This window comes from Pseudophryne corroboree, chromosome 12 (genome assembly GCF_028390025.1).
Source record: "Pseudophryne corroboree isolate aPseCor3 chromosome 12, aPseCor3.hap2, whole genome shotgun sequence".
Classification (NCBI taxonomy): domain Eukaryota; kingdom Metazoa; phylum Chordata; class Amphibia; order Anura; family Myobatrachidae; genus Pseudophryne; species Pseudophryne corroboree.
The window spans coordinates 158,618,774-158,640,394 of NC_086455.1; the positions used below are offsets into that span (position 1 = coordinate 158,618,774).

Genomic DNA, 21,621 nt, shown 5'->3' on the forward strand with positions numbered 1-21,621 from the left:
GACGATTCTGCAGGTAGGGGGTGGAAGAGAGAGAAGACGATTCTGCAGGTAGGGGGTGGAAGGGAGAGAAGACGATTCTGCAGGTAGGGGGTGGAAGGGAGAGAAGACGATTCTGCAGGTAGGGGGTGGAAGGGAGAGAACACGGTTCTGCAGGTAGGGGGTGGAAGGGAGAGAACACGGTTCTGCAGGTAGGGGGTGGAAGGGAGAGAACACGATTCTGCAGGTAGGGGGTGGAAGGGAGAGAAGACGATTCTGCAGGTAGGGGGTGGAGGGAGAGAACACGGTTCTGCAGGTAGGGAATGGAAGGGAGAGAAGACGATTCTGCAGGTAGGGGGTGGAAGGGAGAGAAGACTATTCTGCAGGTAGGGGGTGGAAGGGAGAGAAGACTATTCTGCAGGTAGGGGGTGGAAGGGAGAGAAGACTATTCTGCAGGTAGGGGGTGGAAGGGAGAGAAGACGATTCTGCAGGTAGGGGTGGAAGAGAGAGAAGACGATTCTGCAGTTAGGGGGTGGAAGGGAGAGAAGACGATTCTGCAGTTAGGGGGTGGAAGAGAGAGAAGACGATTCTGCAGGTAGGGGGTGGAAGGGAGAGAAGACGATTCTGCAGGTAGGGGGTGGAAGGGAGAGAACACGATTCTGCAGGTAGGGGGTGGAGGGAGAGTAATAGAGTACATTGTTGGGAGGAAGAGGCTGTGGTTGGATGAGTAGGGGTGAGAACACTGTTGGGAATGGAGGAGACAGAATGTGATCCTGGAGATAATGGGGAGAGAACACTTGATCTACAGGATTTGGGGTGATGGGGATAGAACACTGTTCTGCAGGTAGAGGGTGGAGGGAGACACCTTGACGGTAGGGTCTTTCAGGTGGTGAGCATGGAGTACTGGGTGCAGTGGGAGGTACAGGTGGTGTTGGGGGGATACGAGTGATTCTGGTGGGTGAGATTAGTATTGTGTGATCAGTCTGAGACACCCACACTCTGGGGGACAGTTATGGAAACTGATGTACAGATAATCACACACATCACTCTAGGTTACAGCACTTGCCGTGCACCAGATTTCATAATTGCCCCCTCGGGGTGTAACATTCTTTCCCCCGGTTACTGATGGACATGCAATCTTTCAGGTTTCTGGAGTGGAGTGAGGAGCTAGCTGTGAGTATCCATGTGTGGTGGGGTTACCAGCCTTTGCGTTCAGTGCCTCCTAATGAAAAAGCCTATGGCTATATTTCCCCAGCTATGTAAATACAGAGAACACCTCAATATTCCGGGCGCAGAGGAGCGGAGAGACTTCCTGAAGAATAAGTGTTTCAGGTCAGTGTCCGATCGCTGGGGATTACACACTGACCATACTGATATATAGAGACACGTGTCCAGGTGTGCTGATCTAGAAGAAGGAAGCAGGGAAGATTGAAAAGCCCCCTCCTATATCTTCCTAAGCCCCTCCGCCTATATATTCCTAAACTTCTCATTCAGCCCCTTCCCATTGTTTTCAAAATACCCGCTATTTCGTGTTTTTATGCGCTACAGACAGCTGGGGACTCACAATGAGCGGGTCCTACAGTATTGGCTGAGGCACACACAGGACTCACAGCGCGTCCTGCAGAAAGCCGCTCATTGCCCGTCTCCCTAGCCAATCACCGCCGGCGCCTCCCGAGAGTTCTGCCCACCAGCGCCGCTCCAGCCTCCAAGAACTTAGAGACTGCTTGAGTTTGACCAGCTGCAGGCACGCGGTACCGTGCTGTGTGACGGCAGCTTCCTCCCTGTACCCAGTGCGTTCGTGCAGGAGGAGAAGATCTTAACGCGGCTGGTGCTTTGGCTCCATGTCTGCACCATGCGGGGGCTGAGTGGCTGGAGGAAGTGACAGAGGACATGACTCTGGGGAGGCTGTAGGAGAGGTGCTTCAAGCATGTAAGATCATACAGGAAGGAAGGGGGTGGGGGGGATATCAGTTACCGCTGTGTCAACTGTCGCCTGTCTATAGCCGGAAGTGCCGCACTGTGTTGGATATGCCATGAATACAGTTTGTGTGTGTATATAATATACACCTAGTATCATAATATAAATATATATATATATATATATATATATATATACACCCAGTGTAATGTCACAGTAGGGATCCTATTGCCTGCCCCTAACCCCCTCCTTGGTGTGGATCGTTGGGTTGACCCTGTCTAAGTCGACCACTGAAGGTCGACACTGACTGAAGGTTGACACATAACTAGGTCAGTAGGTATGGAAGGTCGACATAGAAAAGGTCAACACTTTTTTTGGGGGGGTTTCTTGACCCAAATTTCCATCTGGGACCACCGGCAGTTGAAACGCGCTTGGCACGCTTTGGGTGCGGTGACTCGCTACGCTTGCCACAAGGTTTATAACCAACTCTATGCACACTTGGATAGAGAAGGTATGAAAAGGTCCTTCGTGTGTCGACCTAGTAATTTGTCGACCTTCAGTCAGTGTCGACCTACTTACTGTCTACCTTCCGTGGTCGACCTAGTGACTGTCGACCTAGACAGGGTCAACCTAAAGACCGGATACCCCCCTCCTTGCCCCCAGCACTGCCCCAACTGCTTATCCCCTCCATGCCCCCAGTATTTCCTGCCCCTATCTCCCCTCCTTTCCCCTAGTACTGCCCAAACGTGTATATACCCTTACCACCTCCAAACCCCCAGTACTGTCTGCCCCCAACCCCCTCCTCGCCTGCCCTCACACCCCATAATATGTGATGGGACCCAGAAATAGTGGATTGGGACCCCAATTTTTTAAAGTGAGGGGTCGCTGGGACCCACAAATTTTTTTGCTCTGCGCGATCACTGCTTCCTAAGCTCCTCCTTCACTCAGGTAACTAGGACTATGTTTGTTAAGGAAGTAAAAGTCACTAGAGGATCCTATATCTTCACTTTCTTTCAAGCCTTATATGTTGGTCAGCTTCTCCCTTACATCCAGAGTGTGGCAGCAAGAGACTGTGGTCTGCTTTTACAGAGAGATTTTCCTCTCCCACTCCCTCTGCAGTTGTAAGGCTTGAATTGGAGGCAGGTTCTTTGTTGGGTCTCCAGCCTACAGTATGCAGGCGGCCGTTCTACACTGTCCCACGTTTCACCCTTTTGTTGGTAATTTGGGAAACTTCCAGATATTTTCCATGCGGTATCCCCTACTCCCTCCAGCTGGGTAAGGAGCTCCAATTTCTATAGGTTCTCTCAAGAAGCCAGCAATGATTTGTTGGGGATCATCATGAAGTCACTTTCTATTGGGAAACTTGTGGCATAGTGTGATCCATGCTGGGAGGTAATGTGGCACCCGTCCATTTCTCCTTCCAGGACCACAATAGCAGGTCTCTGCTGGGCTGTATATGCGCTCTTTGGGGGTGATTCCGAGTTGATCGCTAGCTGAATTTGTTCGCAGCGCAGCGATCAGGCTAAAAAACTGCAGTTCTGCGCATGCGTATGCGGCGCATTGCGCACGCGCGACGTACGGGCACAACGAACGATGTCGTTTTGCACAGGGTCTAGCGATGCATTTCAGTCGCACTGGTTGCCGCAGAGTGATTGACATGAAGTGGGCGTTTCTGGGTGGCAACTGACCGTTTTCAGGGAGTGTGCGGAAAAACGCAGGCGTACCAGGAAGAACGCAGGAGTGGCTGGGCGAACTCTGGGCGGGTTTGTGACGTCAAATCCGGAACTGAATGGTCTGAAGTGATCGCAAGCGCTGAGTAGGTTTTGAGCTACTCTGAAACTACACAAATTTTTTTTGCAGGCGCTCTGCGATACAATCGTTCGCACTTCTGCTAAGCTAAAATACACTCCCAGTGGGCGGCGGCATAGCGTTTGCACGGTTGCTAAAACTAGCTAGCGAGCGATCAACTCGGAATGACCCCCTTTGTTAATTGATCACAGACACCTGTGCACCCATGAATTGTGTTTCCTGGCAGCACAAAGCAACACTTAATGACTTTCTTTAATAAGATTTTAGCAATATTTTAACTGTAAAGACCAAGTTTTAGATCCGCAAGCAAAGTATCTAGCCATGATCAGCTTAGGGTAGGATTTGTCTAGTGACTAATTTATGAAAGGAATGTTTGTGGGATATCTCCCCGAAACCCCCAAATATTAAGCATCCCCAGGATTTAACATGGAGGGGACCGCTTTTCTGATCATAAAGCATCCCATATAGGTTTCCATTGGGGCTACTATGCTTTTGGATTTACCAAGCTTCAGCAGTTAACACCATCTGAAGATGGCGTTAGACTATAGTAGCCCATGGACTACTGTACCATACATTTTGCAGAGAGCGACCCTATCCAGCTGCTGCTTAGGCGCTTTAGCCGCGGAGGACCTGAACCAAGAAGCAGAATGATGGCGTCATTTACATTCTCACATCAAGAATTTAGGAGAAAATTATCACATCTGCATTAAAAATGTGAATTGTGATAAATCTGGTCTGAAATGCCCTGATTGTGGAATGGTGACAATAAGACCCTGGGCAAGTGACGTACGTTTCACCTTTAAAAACAAATAAAACTCTTTATCGTTGGTGTTTTATACGTAGCAATTTGCGACAGTGGAGTTATAGAACGTAGTGGTAAAACAGTAATAATCTGAGAGCTGAGCAGAAGACCATACACAAAGGTTTTATCTTTTGGTAAACTACAGCGACAGTGCAGTGTGCACTAGCGATGGGACTGACCCCTAACCCATTGCTCTTCCCCCTTCTCCTCCCAGCCTTCCTTTCTCCCCAGAAGACGCTTCGCTTGTACAGGATCACTACACATTGCTGGAGAGACAGATTATCATTGAGGTAAGAAGTGGGCTCTCGCAACCAATCTGTCACTTGTTGTCCCTGAGCTTCTGTGTGCCCTGGCCTCCACCCCATGTAGATATACTGTGTACATGTGTGTACCAGTTGTGTGATGTGCTGTGTGTATCTGGCCTCTCTGTTGTGGTGTGGAAAGCAGCCAGTTCACGCGTTCTGCCTGATCCATTGCAGGCCAGTGATAAGCGCTTGGAGGCTTCTGGACAGGAACAGTTCCGCAAACACCCTCGGAAAGCGTCCCTTCTCTTCATGCCGCTTGTCACCACTCTGTTCTACGCCTGTATTTACCACTATACAGAGGGCGAGGTGAGCGAGCGCTTCCTGTTTCTTGCTTGTTCTCCGCTTAGCTCACTGGTCAGGACTCTCTCTCTGTCTCTCCACAGGGCACATTCAGCAGCCCGGCCAACCTCCGCAAAACCTTCAAGGTGAGAGTCGTGAGTGTGTATTTGTGCGTGCGCTTGTGCGCGTGTGCGTGGTGTAAGATCTTAATAGAAGCGGTCTTCTCCATGACAGATCCCAGAGAAGCTCTACATACTCACAGCACTGGCGGCGCGCGCGAAGCTCCGAGCATGGAATGATGTGGACGCCCTTTTTACCACCAAGGTCTGGTGACATCTCTGTACCCTGACAGGACCTTTAGTAGGAGCAGGGAGTGCTGTGCATTGTGACAGCGTAGTGAGGAAGTCACAGGCGGGATGAGGATACGTGGGTTGTGTGCGGGACGTGGTCAGGAGCATCTGCAGGATTGTGGGTTAGAGGATTGGAATCTCGCCAGTTGCCAGCGAGAGTAAAGCTGGTTGATGTTGGTCCATTTGCGGGCACACAGTCGGGCACTCGTGTGGCCAGTAGTAAGCACCTGTGCTTGATAATGGTGGTGAGGAGTCTCTGTGATGTGCAGATTGTGACTTGTCCGTCTCCACAGAACTGGCTGGGGTACACCAAGAAGAGGGCACCCGTCGGTTTCCATCGTGTGGTGGAGATCCTGCACAAGAACGGAGCCCCCACACAGGTGAGTGGGCTGGGCTTATAATGGCTTTGCTAATGCCCTGAGCTGCTGAAGTACATGTGCAACCAACAAGTGGGCCTCTAAATAATTGTCCATTAGCTTCAATGCCTGATCCTATCTCCGTCCAGATCCTACAGGATTACATCCGGCTGGTGGAAGATGCAGAAAGCAGAATATCCCTGGGGATAAAGTACAAGTGTCACGACGTGGTGGTAGATGTGAGTGTGTGTATATATACCGTACATCCGCGAGGTACAACCGTAAATGGAACACTTCTACACATTTTCAGGCACTTGATATTTATTGAATTAATGGAAAGCAGTGAATGCACCATTCGTGCCAAGTTTGGGCGCCATGTCAGTCTGTAATCAGTGGCACCGCCACGGGCAGAAATCACAGCTTCTATACACTTCTTGTAGCCACTTAGAGGTAGATTTACTGTGTGGCGCTTGTCAAAGCCGCCGCGTCTTTCGGCAAGTTCAGACACTAGAGTTAAAGTGGCAATATATGTAATATAAACCCAAGCATGGCCTGTACAGTATTTATTAGTATTGCTTCTTTAAATCCAGTGGCGTAAAACTTGGGAAGATATGTGGCCCTTGAAAAGTGACGCATAGTAAATTGGAGTCTTTCTTCTATTGCTTCATGAATGTCGGGGTGCTGTACTGAAGAGGAATAAGAGTAATGATGTACGAATGAATGTCGGGGTGCTGTACTGAAGAGGAATAAGTAATGATGTATGAATGAATGTTGGGGTGCTGCACTGAAGAGGGATGGGAGTAATGATGTGTGAATGAATGTCGGGGTGCCGTACTGAAGAGGAATGGGAGTAATGATGTATTAATGAATGTCGGGGTGCAGTACTGAAGAGGAATGGGAGTAATGATGTATGAATGAATGTTGGGGTGCTGTACTGAAGAGGAATGAGAGTAATGTATGAATGAATGTCGGGGTGCTGTACTGAAGAGGAATGGGAGTAATGATGTATGAATGAATGTCGGGTGCTGTACTGAAGAGGAATGGGAGTAATGATGTATGAATGAATGTCGGGGTGCTGTACTGAAGAGGAATGGGAGTAATGTATGAATGAATTTCTGGGTGCTGTACTCTAGAGGAATGGGAGTAATGTATGAATGAATGTCGGGGTGCTGCACTGAAGAGGAATGGGAGTAATGATGTATGAATTGCACTGAAGAGGAATGGGAGTGATGATGTACGAATGAATGTCGGGGTGTTGTACTGAAGAGGAATGGGAGTAATGATGTATGAATGAATGTTGGGGTGTTGTACTGAAGAGGAATGGGAGTAATGATGTATGAATGAATGTCGGGGTGTTATACTGAAGAGGAATGGGAGTAATGATGTATGAATGAATGTCGGGGTGCTATACTGAAGAGGAATGAGAGTAATGAATGAATGAATGTCGGGGTGCTGCACTGAAGAGGAATGGGAGTAATAATGTATGAATGAATGTTGGGGTGCCGTATTGAAGAGGAATGGGAGTAATGTATGAATTAATGTCGGGGTGCTATACTGAAGAGTAATGGGAGTAATGATGTATGAATGAATGTCGGGGTGCTATACTGAAGAGGAATGGGAGTAATGATGTATGAATGAATGTTGGGGTGCTGCACTGAAGAGGAATGGGAGTAATGATGTATGAATGAATGTCGGGGTGCTGTACTGAAGAGGAATGGGAGTAATGATGTATGAATGAATGTCGGGTGCTGCACTGAAGAGGAATGGGAGTAATGTATGAAATGTCGGGGTGCTGCACTGAAGAGGAATGGGAGTAATGATGTATGAATGAATGTCGGGGTGCTGTACAGAAGAGGAATGGGAGTAATGATGTATGAATGAATGTCGGGGTGCTGTACTGAAGAGGAATGGGAGTAATGATGTACAAATGAATGTCGGGGTGCTGCACTGAAGAGGAATGGGAGTAATAATGTATGAATGAATGTCTGGGTGCTGTACTGAAGAGGAATGGGAGTAATGATGTATGAATGAATGTCGGGGTGCTGTACTCTAGAGGAATGGGAGTAATGATGTATGAATTGCACTGAAGAGGAATGGGAGTAATGTACGAATGAATGTCGGGGTGCTGCACTGAAGAGGAATGGGAGTAATGATGTATGAATGAATGTCGGGGTGCTGTACTGAAGAGGAATGGGAGTGATTTATGAATGTTGGGGTGCTGCACTGAAGATGAATGGGAGTAATGATGTATGAATGAATGTCGGGGTGCTGTACTGAAGAGGAATGGGAGTAATGATGTATGACTGAATGTCGGGGTGCTGTACTGAAGAGGAATGGGAGTAATGATGTATGAATGAATGTTGGGGTGCTGCACTGAAGAGGAATGGGAGTAATGATGTGTGAATGAATGTCGGGGTGCTGTACTGAAGAGGAATGGGAGTGATGATGTATGAATAAATGTTGGGGTGCTGCACTGAAGAGGAATGGGAGTAATGTATGAATGAATGTCGGGGTGCTGCACTGAAGAGGAATGGGAGTAATGATGTATGAATGAATGTCGGGTTGCTGTACTGAAGAGGAATGGGAGTAATGTATGAATGAATGTATGGGTGCTGTACTGAAGAGGAATGGGAGTAATGATGTACGAATGAATGTCGGGGTGCTGCACTGAAGAGGAATGGGAGTAATGATGTATGAATGAATGTCGGGGTGCTGTACTGAAGAGGAATGGGAGTAATGATGTATGAATGAATGTCGGGGTGCTGTACTGAAGAGGAATGGGAGTAATGATGTATGAATGAATGTTGGGGTGTTGTACTGAAGAGGAATGGGAGTAATGATGTATGAATGAATGTCGGGGTGTTATACTGAAGAGGAATGGGAGTAATGATGTATGAATGAATGTCGGGGTGCTATACTGAAGAGGAATGAGAGTAATGAATGAATGAATGTCGGGGTGCTGCACTGAAGAGGAATGGGAGTAATAATGTATGAATGAATGTTGGGGTGCCGTATTGAAGAGGAATGGGAGTAATGTATGAATTAATGTCGGGGTGCTATACTGAAGAGTAATGGGAGTAATGATGTATGAATGAATGTCGGGGTGCTATACTGAAGAGGAATGGGAGTAATGATGTATGAATGAATGTTGGGGTGCTGCACTGAAGAGGAATGGGAGTAATGATGTATGAATGAATGTCGGGGTGCTGTACTGAAGAGGAATGGGAGTAATGATGTATGAATGAATGTCGGGTGCTGCACTGAAGAGGAATGGGAGTAATGTATGAAATGTCGGGGTGCTGCACTGAAGAGGAATGGGAGTAATGATGTATGAATGAATGTCGGGGTGCTGTACAGAAGAGGAATGGGAGTAATGATGTATGAATGAATGTCGGGGTGCTGTACTGAAGAGGAATGGGAGTAATGATGTACAAATGAATGTCGGGGTGCTGCACTGAAGAGGAATGGGAGTAATAATGTATGAATGAATGTCTGGGTGCTGTACTGAAGAGGAATGGGAGTAATGATGTATGAATGAATGTCGGGGTGCTGTACTCTAGAGGAATGGGAGTAATGATGTATGAATTGCACTGAAGAGGAATGGGAGTAATGTACGAATGAATGTCGGGGTGCTGCACTGAAGAGGAATGGGAGTAATGATGTATGAATGAATGTCGGGGTGCTGTACTGAAGAGGAATGGGAGTGATTTATGAATGTTGGGGTGCTGCACTGAAGATGAATGGGAGTAATGATGTATGAATGAATGTCGGGGTGCTGTACTGAAGAGGAATGGGAGTAATGATGTATGACTGAATGTCGGGGTGCTGTACTGAAGAGGAATGGGAGTAATGATGTATGAATGAATGTTGGGGTGCTGCACTGAAGAGGAATGGGAGTAATGATGTGAATGAATGTCGGGGTGCTGTACTGAAGAGGAATGGGAGTGATGATGTATGAATAAATGTTGGGGTGCTGCACTGAAGAGGAATGGGAGTAATGTATGAATGAATGTCGGGGTGCTGCACTGAAGAGGAATGGGAGTAATGATGTATGAATGAATGTCGGGTTGCTGTACTGAAGAGGAATGGGAGTAATGTATGAATGAATGTCTGGGTGCTGTACTGAAGAGGAATGGGAGTAATGATGTACGAATGAATGTCGGGGTGCTGCACTGAAGAGGAATGGGAGTAATGATGTATGAATGAATGTCGGGGTGCTGTACTGAAGAGGAATGGGAGTAATGATGTATGAATGAATGTCGGGGTGCTGTACTGAAGAGGAATGGGAGTAATGATGTATGAATGAATGTCGGGGTGCTGCACTGAAGAGGAATGGGAGTAATGATGTATGAATTGCACTGAAGAGGAATGGGAGTAATGTATGAATAAATGTCGGGGTGCTGTACTGAAGAGGAATGGGAGTAATGTATGAATGAATGTCGGGGTGCTGTACTGAAGAGGAATGGGAGTGATGTATGAATGTTGGGGTGCTGTACTGAAGAGGAATGGGAGTAATGATGTATGAATGAATGTCGGGGTGCTGTACTGAAGAGGAATGGGAGTAATGATGTATGAATGAATGCCGGGGTGCTGCACTGAAGAGGAATGGGAGTAATGATGTATGAATGAATGTCGGGGTGCTGTACTGAAGAGGAATGGGAGTAATGATGTATGAATGAATGTCGGGGTGCTGTACTGAAGAGGAATGGGAGTAATGATGTATGAATGAATGTCTGGGTGCTGTACTGTACTGAAGAGGAATGGGAGTAATGATGTATGAATGAATGTCGTGGTGCTGTACTGAAGAGGAATGGGAGTAATGATGTATGAATTGCACTGAAGAGGAATGGGAGTAATGTATGAATAAATGTCGGGGTGCTGTACTGAAGAGGAATGGGAGTAATGTATGAATGAATGTCGGGGTGCTGCACTGAAGAGGAATGGGAGTAATGATGTATGAATGAATGTCGGGGTGCTGTACTAAAGATGAATGGGAGTAATGTATGAATGAATGTCGGGGTGCTGTACTGAAGAGGAATGGTAGTAATGATGTACGAATGAATGTCGGGGTGCTGCACTGAAGAGGAATGGGAGTAATGATGTATGAATGAATGTCGGGGTGCTGCACTGAAGAGGAATGGGAGTAATGTATGAATGAATGTCGGGGTGCTGTACTGAAGAGGAATGGGAGTAATGATGTATGAATTGCACTGAAGAGGAATGGGAGTAATGTATGAATAAATGTCGGGGTGCTGTACTGAAGAGGAATGGGAGTAATAATGTATGAATGAATGTCTGGGTGCTGTACTGTACTGAAGAGGAATGGGAGTAATGATGAATGAATGTCGGGGTGCTGTACTGAAGAGGAATGGGAGTAATGATGTATGAATGAATGTCGGGGTGCTGCACTGAAGAGGAATGGGAGTAATGTATGAATGAATGTCGGGGTGCTGTACTGAAGAGGAATGGGAGTAATGATGTACGAATGAATGTCGGGGTGCTGCACTGAAGAGGAATGGGAGTAATGATGTATGAATGAATGTCGGGGTGCTGCACTGAAGAGGAATGGGAGTAATGTATGAATGAATGTCGGGGTGCTGTACTGAAGAGGAATGGGAGTAATGATGTGTAAATGAATGTCGGGGTGCTGCACTGAAGAGGAATGGGAGTAATGATGTATGAATGAATGTCGGGGTGCTGTACTGAAGAGGAATGGGAGTAATGATGTATGAATGAATGTCGGGGTGCTGCACTGAAGAGGAATGGGAGTAATGATGTATGAATGAATGTCTGGGTGCTGTACTGAAGAGGAATGGGAGTAATGATGTATGAATGAATGTCTGGGTGCTGTACTGTACTGAAGAGGAATGGGAGTAATGATGTATGAATGAATGTCGGGGTGCTGCACTGAAGAGGAATGGGAGTAATGATGTATGAATGAATGTCTGGGTGCTGTACTGAAGAGGAATGGGAGTAATGATGTATGAATGAATGTCTGGGTGCTGTACTGTACTGAAGAGGAATATGAGTAATGATGTATGAATGAATGTCGGGGTGCTGCACTGAAGAGGAATGGGAGTAATAATGTATGAATGAATGTCGGGGTGCTGTACTGAAGAGGAATGGGAGTAATGTATGAATGAATGTCGGGGTGCTGTACTGAAGAGGAATGGGAGTAATAATGTATGAATGAATGTCGGGGTGCTGTACTGAAGAGGAATGGGAGTAATGATGTATGAATGAATGTCGGGGTGCTGCACTGAAGAGGAATGGGAGTAATGTATGAATGAATGTCGGGGTGCTGTACTGAAGAGGAATGGGAGTAATGATGTACGAATGAATGTCGGGGTGCTGTACTGAAGAGTAATGATGTGTGTATGAATGTTGGGGTGCTGCACTGAAGAGGAATGGGAGTAATGATGTATGAATGAATGTCGGGTGCTGTACTGAAGAGGAATGGGAGTAATGATGTATGAATGAATGTCGGGGTGCTGCACTGAAGAGGAATGGGAGTAATGTATGAATGAATGTCGGGGTGCTGTACTGAAGAGGAATGGGAGTAATGATGTACGAATGAATGTCGGGGTGCTGTACTGAAGAGTAATGATGTGTGAATGAATGTTGGGGTGCTGCACTGAAGAGGAATGGGAGTAATGATGTATGAATGAATGTCGGGTGCTGTACTGAAGAGGAATGGGAGTAATGATGTACGAATGAATGTCGGGGTGCTGTACTGAAGAGGAATGGGAGTAATGATGTATGAATGAATGTCGGGGTGCTGTACTGAAGAGGAATGGGAGTAATGATGTGTGAATGAATGTCGGGGTGCTGCACTGAAGAGGAATGGGAGTAATGATGTGTGAATGAATGTTGGGGTGCTGCACTGAAGAGGAATGGGAGTAATAATGTATGAATGAATGTCTGGGTGCTGCACTGAAGAGGAATGGGAGTAATGTATGAATGAATGTCGGGGTGCTGTACTGAAGAGGAATGGGAGTAATGATGTATGAATGAATGTCGGGGTGCTGCACTGAAGAGGAATGGGAGTAATGTATGAATGAATGTCGGGGTGCTGTACTGAAGAGGAATGGGAGTAATGATGTACGAATGAATGTCGGGGTGCTGTACTGAAGAGGAATGGGAGAATGATGTGTGAATGAATGTTGGGGTGCTGTACTGAAGAGGAATGGGAGTAATTATGTATGAATGAATGTCGGGGTGCTGTACTGAAGAGGAATGGGAGTAATGATGTATGAATGAATGTCTGGGTGCTGTACTGTACTGAAGAGGAATGGAGGTAATGATGTATGACTGAATGTCGGGGTGCTGTACTGAAGAGGAATGGGAGTAATGATGTACGAATGAATATCGGGGTGCTGTACTGAAGAGGAATGGGAGTAATGATGTGTGAATGAATGTTGGGGTGCTGCACTGAAGAGGAATGGGAGTAATGATGAATGAATGTCGGGGTGCTGTACTGAAGAGGAATGGGAGTAATGATGTATGAATGAATGTCAGGGTGCTGCACTGAAGAGGAATGGGAGTAATGTACGAATGAATGTCGGGGTGCTGTACTGAAGAGGAATGGGAGTAATGATGTGTGAATGAATGTCGGGGTGCTGCACTGAAGAGGAATGGGAGTAATGATGTATGAATGAATGTCGGGGTGCTGTACTGAAGAGGAATGGGAGTAATGATGTATGAATGAATGTCGGGGTGCTGCACTGAAGAGGAATGGGAGTAATGATGTATGAATGAATGTCTGGGTGCTGTACTGAAGAGGAATGGGAGTAATGATGTATGAATGAATGTCTGGGTGCTGTACTGTACTGAAGAGGAATGGGAGTAATGATGTATGAATGAATGTCGGGGTGCTGCACTGAAGAGGAATGGGAGTAATGATGTATGAATGAATGTCTGGGTGCTGTACTGAAGAGGAATGGGAGTAATGATGTATGAATGAATGTCTGGGTGCTGTACTGTACTGAAGAGGAATATGAGTAATGATGTATGAATGAATGTCGGGGTGCTGCACTGAAGAGGAATGGGAGTAATGATGTATGAATGAATGTCTGGGTGCTGCACTGAAGAGGAATGGGAGTAATGATGTATGAATGAATGTCTGGGTGCTGTACTGAAGAGGAATGGGAGTAATGTATGAATGAATGTCGGGGTGCTGTACTGAAGAGGAATGGGAGTAATGATGTACGAATGAATGTCGGGGTGCTGTACTGAAGAGGAATGGGAGTAATGATGTGTGAATGAATGTCGGGGTGCTGCACTGAAGAGGAATGGGAGTAATGATGTATGAATGAATGTCGGGGTGCTGCACTGAAGAGGAATGGGAGTAATGATGTATGAATGAATGTCGGGGTGCTGCACTGAAGAGGAATGGGATTAATGATGTGTGAATGAATGTCGGGGTGCTGCACTGAAGAGGAATGGGAGTAATGATGTGTGAATGAATGTTGGGGTGCTGCACTGAAGAGGAATGGAAGTAATGTATGAATGAATGTCGGGGTGCTGCACTGAAGAGGAATGGGAGTAATGATGTATGAATGAATGTCGGGGTGCTGCACTGAAGAGGAATGGAGGTAATGATGTGTGAATGAATGTCGGGGTGCTGCACTGAAGAGGAATGGGAGTAATGATGTATGAATGAATGTTGGGGTGCTGCACTGAAGAGGAATGGGAGTAATAATGTATGAATGAATGTCGGGGTGCTGTACTGAAGAGGAATGGGAGTAATGTATGAATGAATGTCGGGGTGCTGTACTGAAGAGGAATGGGAGTAATGTATGAATGAATGTCGGGGTGCTGTACTGAAGAGGAATGGGAGTAATGATGTATGAATGAATGTCGGGGTGCTGCACTGAAGAGGAATGGGAGTAATGTATGAATGAATGTCGGGGTGCTGTACTGAAGAGGAATGGGAGTAATGATGTGTGAATGAATGTCGGGGTGCTGTACTGAAGAGGAATGGGAGTAATGATGTATGAATGAATGTCGGGTGCTGTACTGAAGAGGAATGGGAGTAATGATGTATGAATGAATGTCGGGTGCTGTACTGAAGAGGAATGGGAGTAATGATGTATGAATGAATGTCGGGGTGCTGTACTGAAGAGTAATGATGTGTGAATGAATGTTGGGGTGCTGCACTGAAGAGGAATGGGAGTAATGATGTATGAATGAATGTCGGGTGCTGTACTGAAGAGGAATGGGAGTAATGATGTACGAATGAATGTCGGGGTGCTGTACTGAAGAGTAATGATGTGTGAATGAATGTTGGGGTGCTGCACTGAAGAGGAATGGGAGTAATGATGTATGAATGAATGTCGGGTGCTGTACTGAAGAGGAATGGGAGTAATGATGTATGAATGAATGTCGGGGTGCTGCACTGAAGAGGAATGGAAGTAATGTATGAATGAATGTCGGGGTGCTGTACTGAAGAGGAATGGGAGTAATGATGTACGAATGAATGTCGGGGTGCTGTACTGAAGAGGAATGGGAGTAATGATGTGTGAATGAATGTTGGGGTGCTGCACTGAAGAGGAATGGGAGTAATGATGTGTGAATGAATGTCGGGGTGCTGCACTGAAGAGGAATGGGAGTAATGATGTATGAATGAATGTCGGGGTGCTGCACTGAAGAGGAATGGGAGTAATGATGTGTGAATGAATGTCGGGGTGCTGCACTGAAGAGGAATGGGAGTAATAATGTATGAATGAATGTCGGGGTGCTGTACTGAAGAGGAATGGGAGTAATAATGTATGAATGAATGTCGGGGTGCTGTACTGAAGAGGAATGGGAGTAATGATGTATGAATGAATGTCGGGGTGCTGTACTGAAGAGGAATGGGAGTAATGATGTATGAATGAATGTCGGGGTGCTGCACTGAAGAGGAATGGGAGTAATGATGTTGGACATGTATGTTGTGTTGATGGGAAATGGCTGTTTGAACTTGTATGAGGGGTAAACTTGAATATACACATATGAAATTCTCTTTAGAAACCCTTTAATGTTCCCCTTTTATTTCCTGCAGTCTGGCTGTCATTGTTCCATCATTTTTAAAAGTTGCAACAGTCATCCCTGTGACACCACATAACAGCCTGCGACACTTTCTGGTATCGGGAGTGCACTTCACGAAAATGTCCTGAAAAATGCGCGTTATGGTAACCCGCGAGCTCAGAGCACGGCCTGCCCCTGAGTCCTAGAATTTACCTATTAGGGTGGAATTCAATTGTTTGAAAAGTCGGTTGGGTGTCTGTTTCCACCGGTCTATTAGATAGGACACCCAACTGACTTTTCAAACAATTGAATACCACCCTTAGTGTCTTATCCTGCATAACGTGGCTGAGATCTGCCTGAGGCTTCTGGTTTTAGACAGCTGACCCCTAATGCTCAAAGAGGTCTATGTACTAAGCCGTGGAGAGATATAAAGGGGCCAATGTACTAAGATTTGTAGATAGTCAATCAGCTCCTAGCTGCCATGTTTAAGGCTATGTTGGAAAAGTGACAGTTATGAGCTGATTGGCTGATACTTTATCTCCATCCATGTTATCCCTCTCCAGGGCTTAATACATAGACCCCACAGTTACACAGGGCCCGATCAGAGTTGTACGCTAATGCATTCACAGCTTTGTTTTTCTATGCAGGTGTTACACCTTTTGCATCCAGCTGGGTGTATGACTTGTGTAAATAGGTGTGCACACTACACCTACGCTGATGATACAGAACACAGACTATAGTCCCGCTCCAGGTGTAGGGACTGATTCCGACACGATCGCACGCTGCACTTCCTCGCAGCGGTGCGATCGGGTCTGGAATGCGCATGCGGCAACTCACCGTTTGGAGCCATTTTCAGGGAGTGGTAAGGAAAAGGCAGGCGTGTCCAGGCTAACGGAGGGCGGATGTCTGACGTCAAAGCCGTGACCATCATCGCTGGATCCGTCGCACAGGGTAAGTATATCCAAGGCTGGTCTTGTTTTGCAGGAAACTTTTTTTAGCATAGCAGGGCCTCACAAACGATCGCAGTCCTGCTATGCTAAAATACATTCCCCCATAGGCGGGGATTAGTCGATCGCACCAGCAGCAAAAAGTTGCTTGGTGCGTTCAGCTCGGAATGAAGGCCGTAATCCGTACTGTTACCCTATTCGCTCCTCTGCCAGATTGTACAGTATAGAATGTACAGACAACATACGTGGTGTCGTTGGCCCTCTGTAATATAGAGGGTGAAACAGGGCCACAGCATGAAGGTAAAACCCAGAGTAAGGACTGGAGGCTATTCCCCCCCCCCCCATGCCCAGGGAACCTGTTACTGTGGTCTGCAGTGAGTGACTGAGGGTCTGACCACTCTAGGTCCCTTTTAACACTGCTGTTATACAGCCGCTATAATCTCTGCTCTTTGGGTGTGCCCTCTGCAGATAGAGTATACCTTGTGCCCTCTGCAGATAGAGTATACCTTGTGCCCTCTGCAGATAGAGTATACCTTGTGCCCTCTGCAGATAGAGTATACCTTGTGCCCTCTTATACCTTGTGCCCTCTGCAGATAAAGTATACCTTGTGCCCTCTGCAGATAGAGAATACCTTGTGCCCTCTTATACCTTGCCCCTCTGCAGATAGAATATACCATGTCCCTTTGCAGATAGAGTATACCTTGGGCCTTCTTATACCTTGTGCCCTCTGCAGATAGAGTATACCGTGTGCCCTCTGCAGAGGTTCCCAAACTGTGTGCCGCGGCTCCCTGGGGTGCCTCGGGACACTTGCAGGGGTGCCCTGGGTTGGTGGCCCAGGACCAATTAAAATTATTCATGGTCAATTTAATAGGCAAAACCAGTACTGGTGGCTGCAAGTCATAGAATATGTGGCCAAACAGAAGCAAATCTTGTCCCTCACCACACAACTGACCCTAAGGATGACATATAAGTTTCTCAATAAGAAATTTTTGGTCTAGGGGTGCCGTGAAACAAATTCTGATATTCTAGGGCGCCGTGATTCAAAAAAGTTTGGAAACCGCTGCCTTACAGTGATAAGAGAAGGCATTACTGCAGCCATTTCTCACCCCTTTCTCCCTGACAGACATACAGAGACCTGAAGGACCGCCAGCAGCTGATGGTTTATCGCTGTAAAGTGGATCGGGGGTCCCCAGAGGAGGAGAAGATAGATGCCATTCTCAGCAACACAGTGAGCATCACACCCCATGTTATTGCCTAGGACCTAGGGCAGTGATGGAGAACCTTTGACACTCCAGCTGTTATTGAACTACACATCCCACCATGCCCTGCTACGGTTTTAGCATTGCCAAATGGCACAACTGTAGCAGGGCATGCTGGGATGTGTAGTTCAACAACAGCTGGAGTGCCAAAGGTTCCCCATCACTGACCTAGGGTATACTCGCACATCTTCTTACATAACTGTCATCTATGTTTTTACCAGCGGGTAGAACCCCTAATAGATCTCTTTCACCATGCCTCGGTCTGTATTACATGTGTCCTGAGAGTGAGGGGACACCGGGGCTGTCTGTATTACATGTGTCCTGAGAGTGAGAGGACACCGGGACTGTCTGTATTACACGTGTCCTGAGAGAGGAGACACCGGGACTGTCTGTATTACATGTGTCCTGAGAGTGAGGGGACACCGGGACTGTCTGTATTACATGTGTCCTGAGAGTGAGGGGACACCGGGGCTGTCTGTATTACATGTGTCCTGAGAGTGAGAGGACACCGGGACTGTCTGTATTACATGTGTCCTGAGAGTGAGGGGACACCGGGGCTGTCTGGATTACACGTGTCCTGAGAGTGAGGGGACACCGGGGCTGTCTGTATTACATGTGTCCTGAGAGTGGGGGGACACCGGGACTCTCTGTATTACATGTGTCCTGAGAGTGAGGGGACACCGGGACTGTCTGTGTTACATGTGTCCTGAGAGTGAGGGGACACCGGGACTGTCTGTGTTACATGTGTCCTGAGAGTGAGGGGACACCGGGACTGTCTGTATTACATGTGTCCTGAGAGTGAGAGGACACCGGGACTGTCTGTATTACACGTGTCCTGAGAGTGAGGGGGCACCGGGGCTGTCTGTATTACATGTGTCCTGAGAGTGAGGGGACACCGGGACTCTCTGTATTACACGTGTCCTGAGAGTGAGGGGACACCGGGACTGTCTGTATTACACGTGTCCTGAGAGTGAGGGGACACCGGGGCTGTCTGTATTACACGTGTCCTGAGAGTGAGGGGACACCGGGACTCTCTGTATTACATGTGTCCTGAGAGTGAGAGGACACCGGGACTGTCTGTATTACATGTGTCCTGAGAGTGAGGAGTGAGGGGACACCGGGACTGTCTGTATTACATGTGTCCTGAGAGTGAGAGGACACCGGCACTGTCTGTATTACATGTGTCCTGAGAGTGAGGAGACACCGGGACTGTCTGTATTACATGTGTCCTGAGAGTGAGAGGACACTGGGACTGTCTGTATTACATGTGTCCAGAGTGAGAGGACACCGGGACTGTCTGTATTACATGTGTCCTGAGAGTGAGAGGACACTGGGACTGTCTGTATTAAATGTGTCCTGAGAGTGAGGGGACACCGGGACTGTGTGTATTACATGTGTCCTGAGAGTGAGGAGACACCGGGACTGTCTGTATTACATGTGTCCTGAGAGTGAGAGGACACTGGGACTGTCTGTATTACATGTGTCCTGAGAGTGGGGGGACACCGGGACTGTGTGTATTACGTGTGTCCTGAGAGTGAGAGGACACTGGGACTGTCTGTATTACATGTGTCCTGAGAGTGGGGGGACACCGGGACTGTGTGTATTACATGTGTCCTGAAAGTGAGGGGACACTGGGACTGTCTGTATTACATGTGTCCTGAGAGTGAGAGGACACCGGGACTGTGTGTATTACATGTGTCCTGAGAGTGAGGGGACACCGGGACTGTCTGTATTACATGTGTCCTGAGAGTGAGAGGACACTGGGACTGTCTGTATTACATGTGTCCTGAGAGTGAGAGGACACTGGGACTGTCTGTATTACATGTGTCCTGAGAGTGAGAGGACACTGGGACTGTCTGTATTACATGTGTCCTGAGAGTGAGAGGACACCGGGACTGTCTGTATTACATGTGTCCTGAGAGTGAGAGGACACTGGGACTGTCTGTATTACATGTGTCCTGAGAGTGGGGGGACACCGGGACTGTGTGTATTACATGTGTCCTGAGAGTGAGGGGACACTGGGACTGTCTGTATTACATGTGTCCTGAGAGTGAGAGGACACCGGGACTGTGTGTATTACATGTGTCCTGAGAGTGAGGGGACATCGGGACTGTGTGTATTACATGTGTCCTGAGAGTGAGGGGACACCGGGACTGTCTGTATTACATGTGTCCTGAGAGTGAGGGGACACCGGTACTGTCTGTATTACACGTGTCCTGAGAGTGAGGGGACACCGGGACTGTCTGTATTACATGTGTCCTGAGAGTGAGGGGACACCGGGACTGTCTGTATTACATGTGTCCTGAGAGTGAGGGGACACCGGGACTGTCTGTATTACATGTGTCCTGAGAGTGAGGGGACACCGGGGCTGTCAATATTACATGTGTCCTGAGAGTGAGAGGACACCGGGACTGTCTATATTACATTAATCACACTGTGTGCATGAAGCTTTGTATTACATTGGGCGCCTCACAGCTGGAGTAAGGATAATGTCCTGTTGCAGAGTCTGCCAGATTATCTGCCTTCCCTATCCCTCCATCTAATCTCACTCCTCTTGTTTCTGTCGGGTGCAGCTGCTCCATTACTGTGCATTAGACGCTCTTCTCCCAGCAGCTGGTACTAATTCTGTCCCTGTGTAAATACTGCTATCTCTATACCGCTGAGCTGGTGACATCGCCATGCATTGGGTATGCTGAGGTGCACAGTACAACCAATGACGAGATTACATTTCATATATCACCTCTGAGTTCTCCATGGTTCTTTCCTGTTCTGATAACAGAACGCACACTGCGTGGTTTCCACATAGTGATCCAGGATACCCTGGTTACATCTACTGCTCTGTGGTGAGTGATGCATTATGGGTAAACCAGGGCCTGCTGGGCCATTAGTGATCAGCCCTGAATGTGGGTCAGGTGCAGTCTCTCGCACCAGACTGCATGACATGTGTTTGTAGCCACGCGTCTCATCTCTTACTTTTTGTGATTGCAGCAGATCCGCTGGAAGAACTGAATGTGACGAGGGAAGAGGAAACTGAATGTGACGAGGGAAGAGGACCTCCGACCACACATGACTGCTAATAAACCTTTCTTTAAATAAACACCGTCTGCTTTATATAATAGCTGTACGTGTGTTGTCTGTGGGTTCCCTGCAGAGTGACTTCCCTGTGGGCTTAGTACCCCAAGATGTGCAGCTTCACCGGCTCACCACGTTTCATGCTATGATGCTGGAGGCATTGTTACACATATTGGGGGAGGGGGGGAAGAGCAGGGGTGTCCTGCGCTAGGGATTATAGCTGCAGAACTCGCAAGGGACAGATTCTTGTGTCTCAGATCACCCTTTGTACAGTGGAAATAACATTTCAGAATAGGATGGTTATAACAATAGAGGGAAAGCAGCCCTGAACCTAGGAGCTTACAGTGTAGCGGCATGATGAGCAAATCCTGTCCTTGGGAATTTACACTTATGTTGTGGCCATCAGATACTGGCCTGGTGAGCTTACACTCTCATAGGGAGATGGGCAGACACTAGACTGGGGAGCTCACACTCTAATGGGGAGATGGGCAGACACTAGACTGGGGAGCTCACACTCTAATGGGGAGATGGGCAGACAGTG

The 21,621-nt window shown here is 47.4% G+C and overlaps 1 protein-coding gene across 7 annotated transcripts in view; it reads left to right on the forward strand.

The window, feature by feature from the left end:
* Positions 1-21,124, forward strand: part of VIPAS39 (VPS33B interacting protein, apical-basolateral polarity regulator, spe-39 homolog) — a 40,018-nt gene extending 18,894 nt beyond the window's left edge. For 6 of the 7 annotated variants that reach the window (XM_063948229.1, XM_063948233.1, XM_063948235.1 and 3 more), the window contains exons 11-20: positions 1,122-1,149; positions 1,232-1,308; positions 4,719-4,794; positions 4,984-5,115; positions 5,193-5,234; positions 5,323-5,412; positions 5,732-5,818; positions 5,944-6,033; positions 17,873-17,977; positions 20,997-21,124. In XM_063948229.1, coding sequence (XP_063804299.1) covers positions 1,122-1,149; positions 1,232-1,308; positions 4,719-4,794; positions 4,984-5,115; positions 5,193-5,234; positions 5,323-5,412; positions 5,732-5,818; positions 5,944-6,033; positions 17,873-17,977; positions 20,997-21,017 — 748 coding nt within the window. In that variant the 3' untranslated portion in view covers positions 21,018-21,124. The remainder of the gene's footprint in view (positions 1-1,121; positions 1,150-1,231; positions 1,309-4,718; positions 4,795-4,983; positions 5,116-5,192; positions 5,235-5,322; positions 5,413-5,731; positions 5,819-5,943; positions 6,034-17,872; positions 17,978-20,996) is intronic. The other variant, XM_063948230.1, reaches the window with a different exon arrangement.
* The last annotated feature ends 497 nt before the right edge of the window (positions 21,125-21,621 follow it).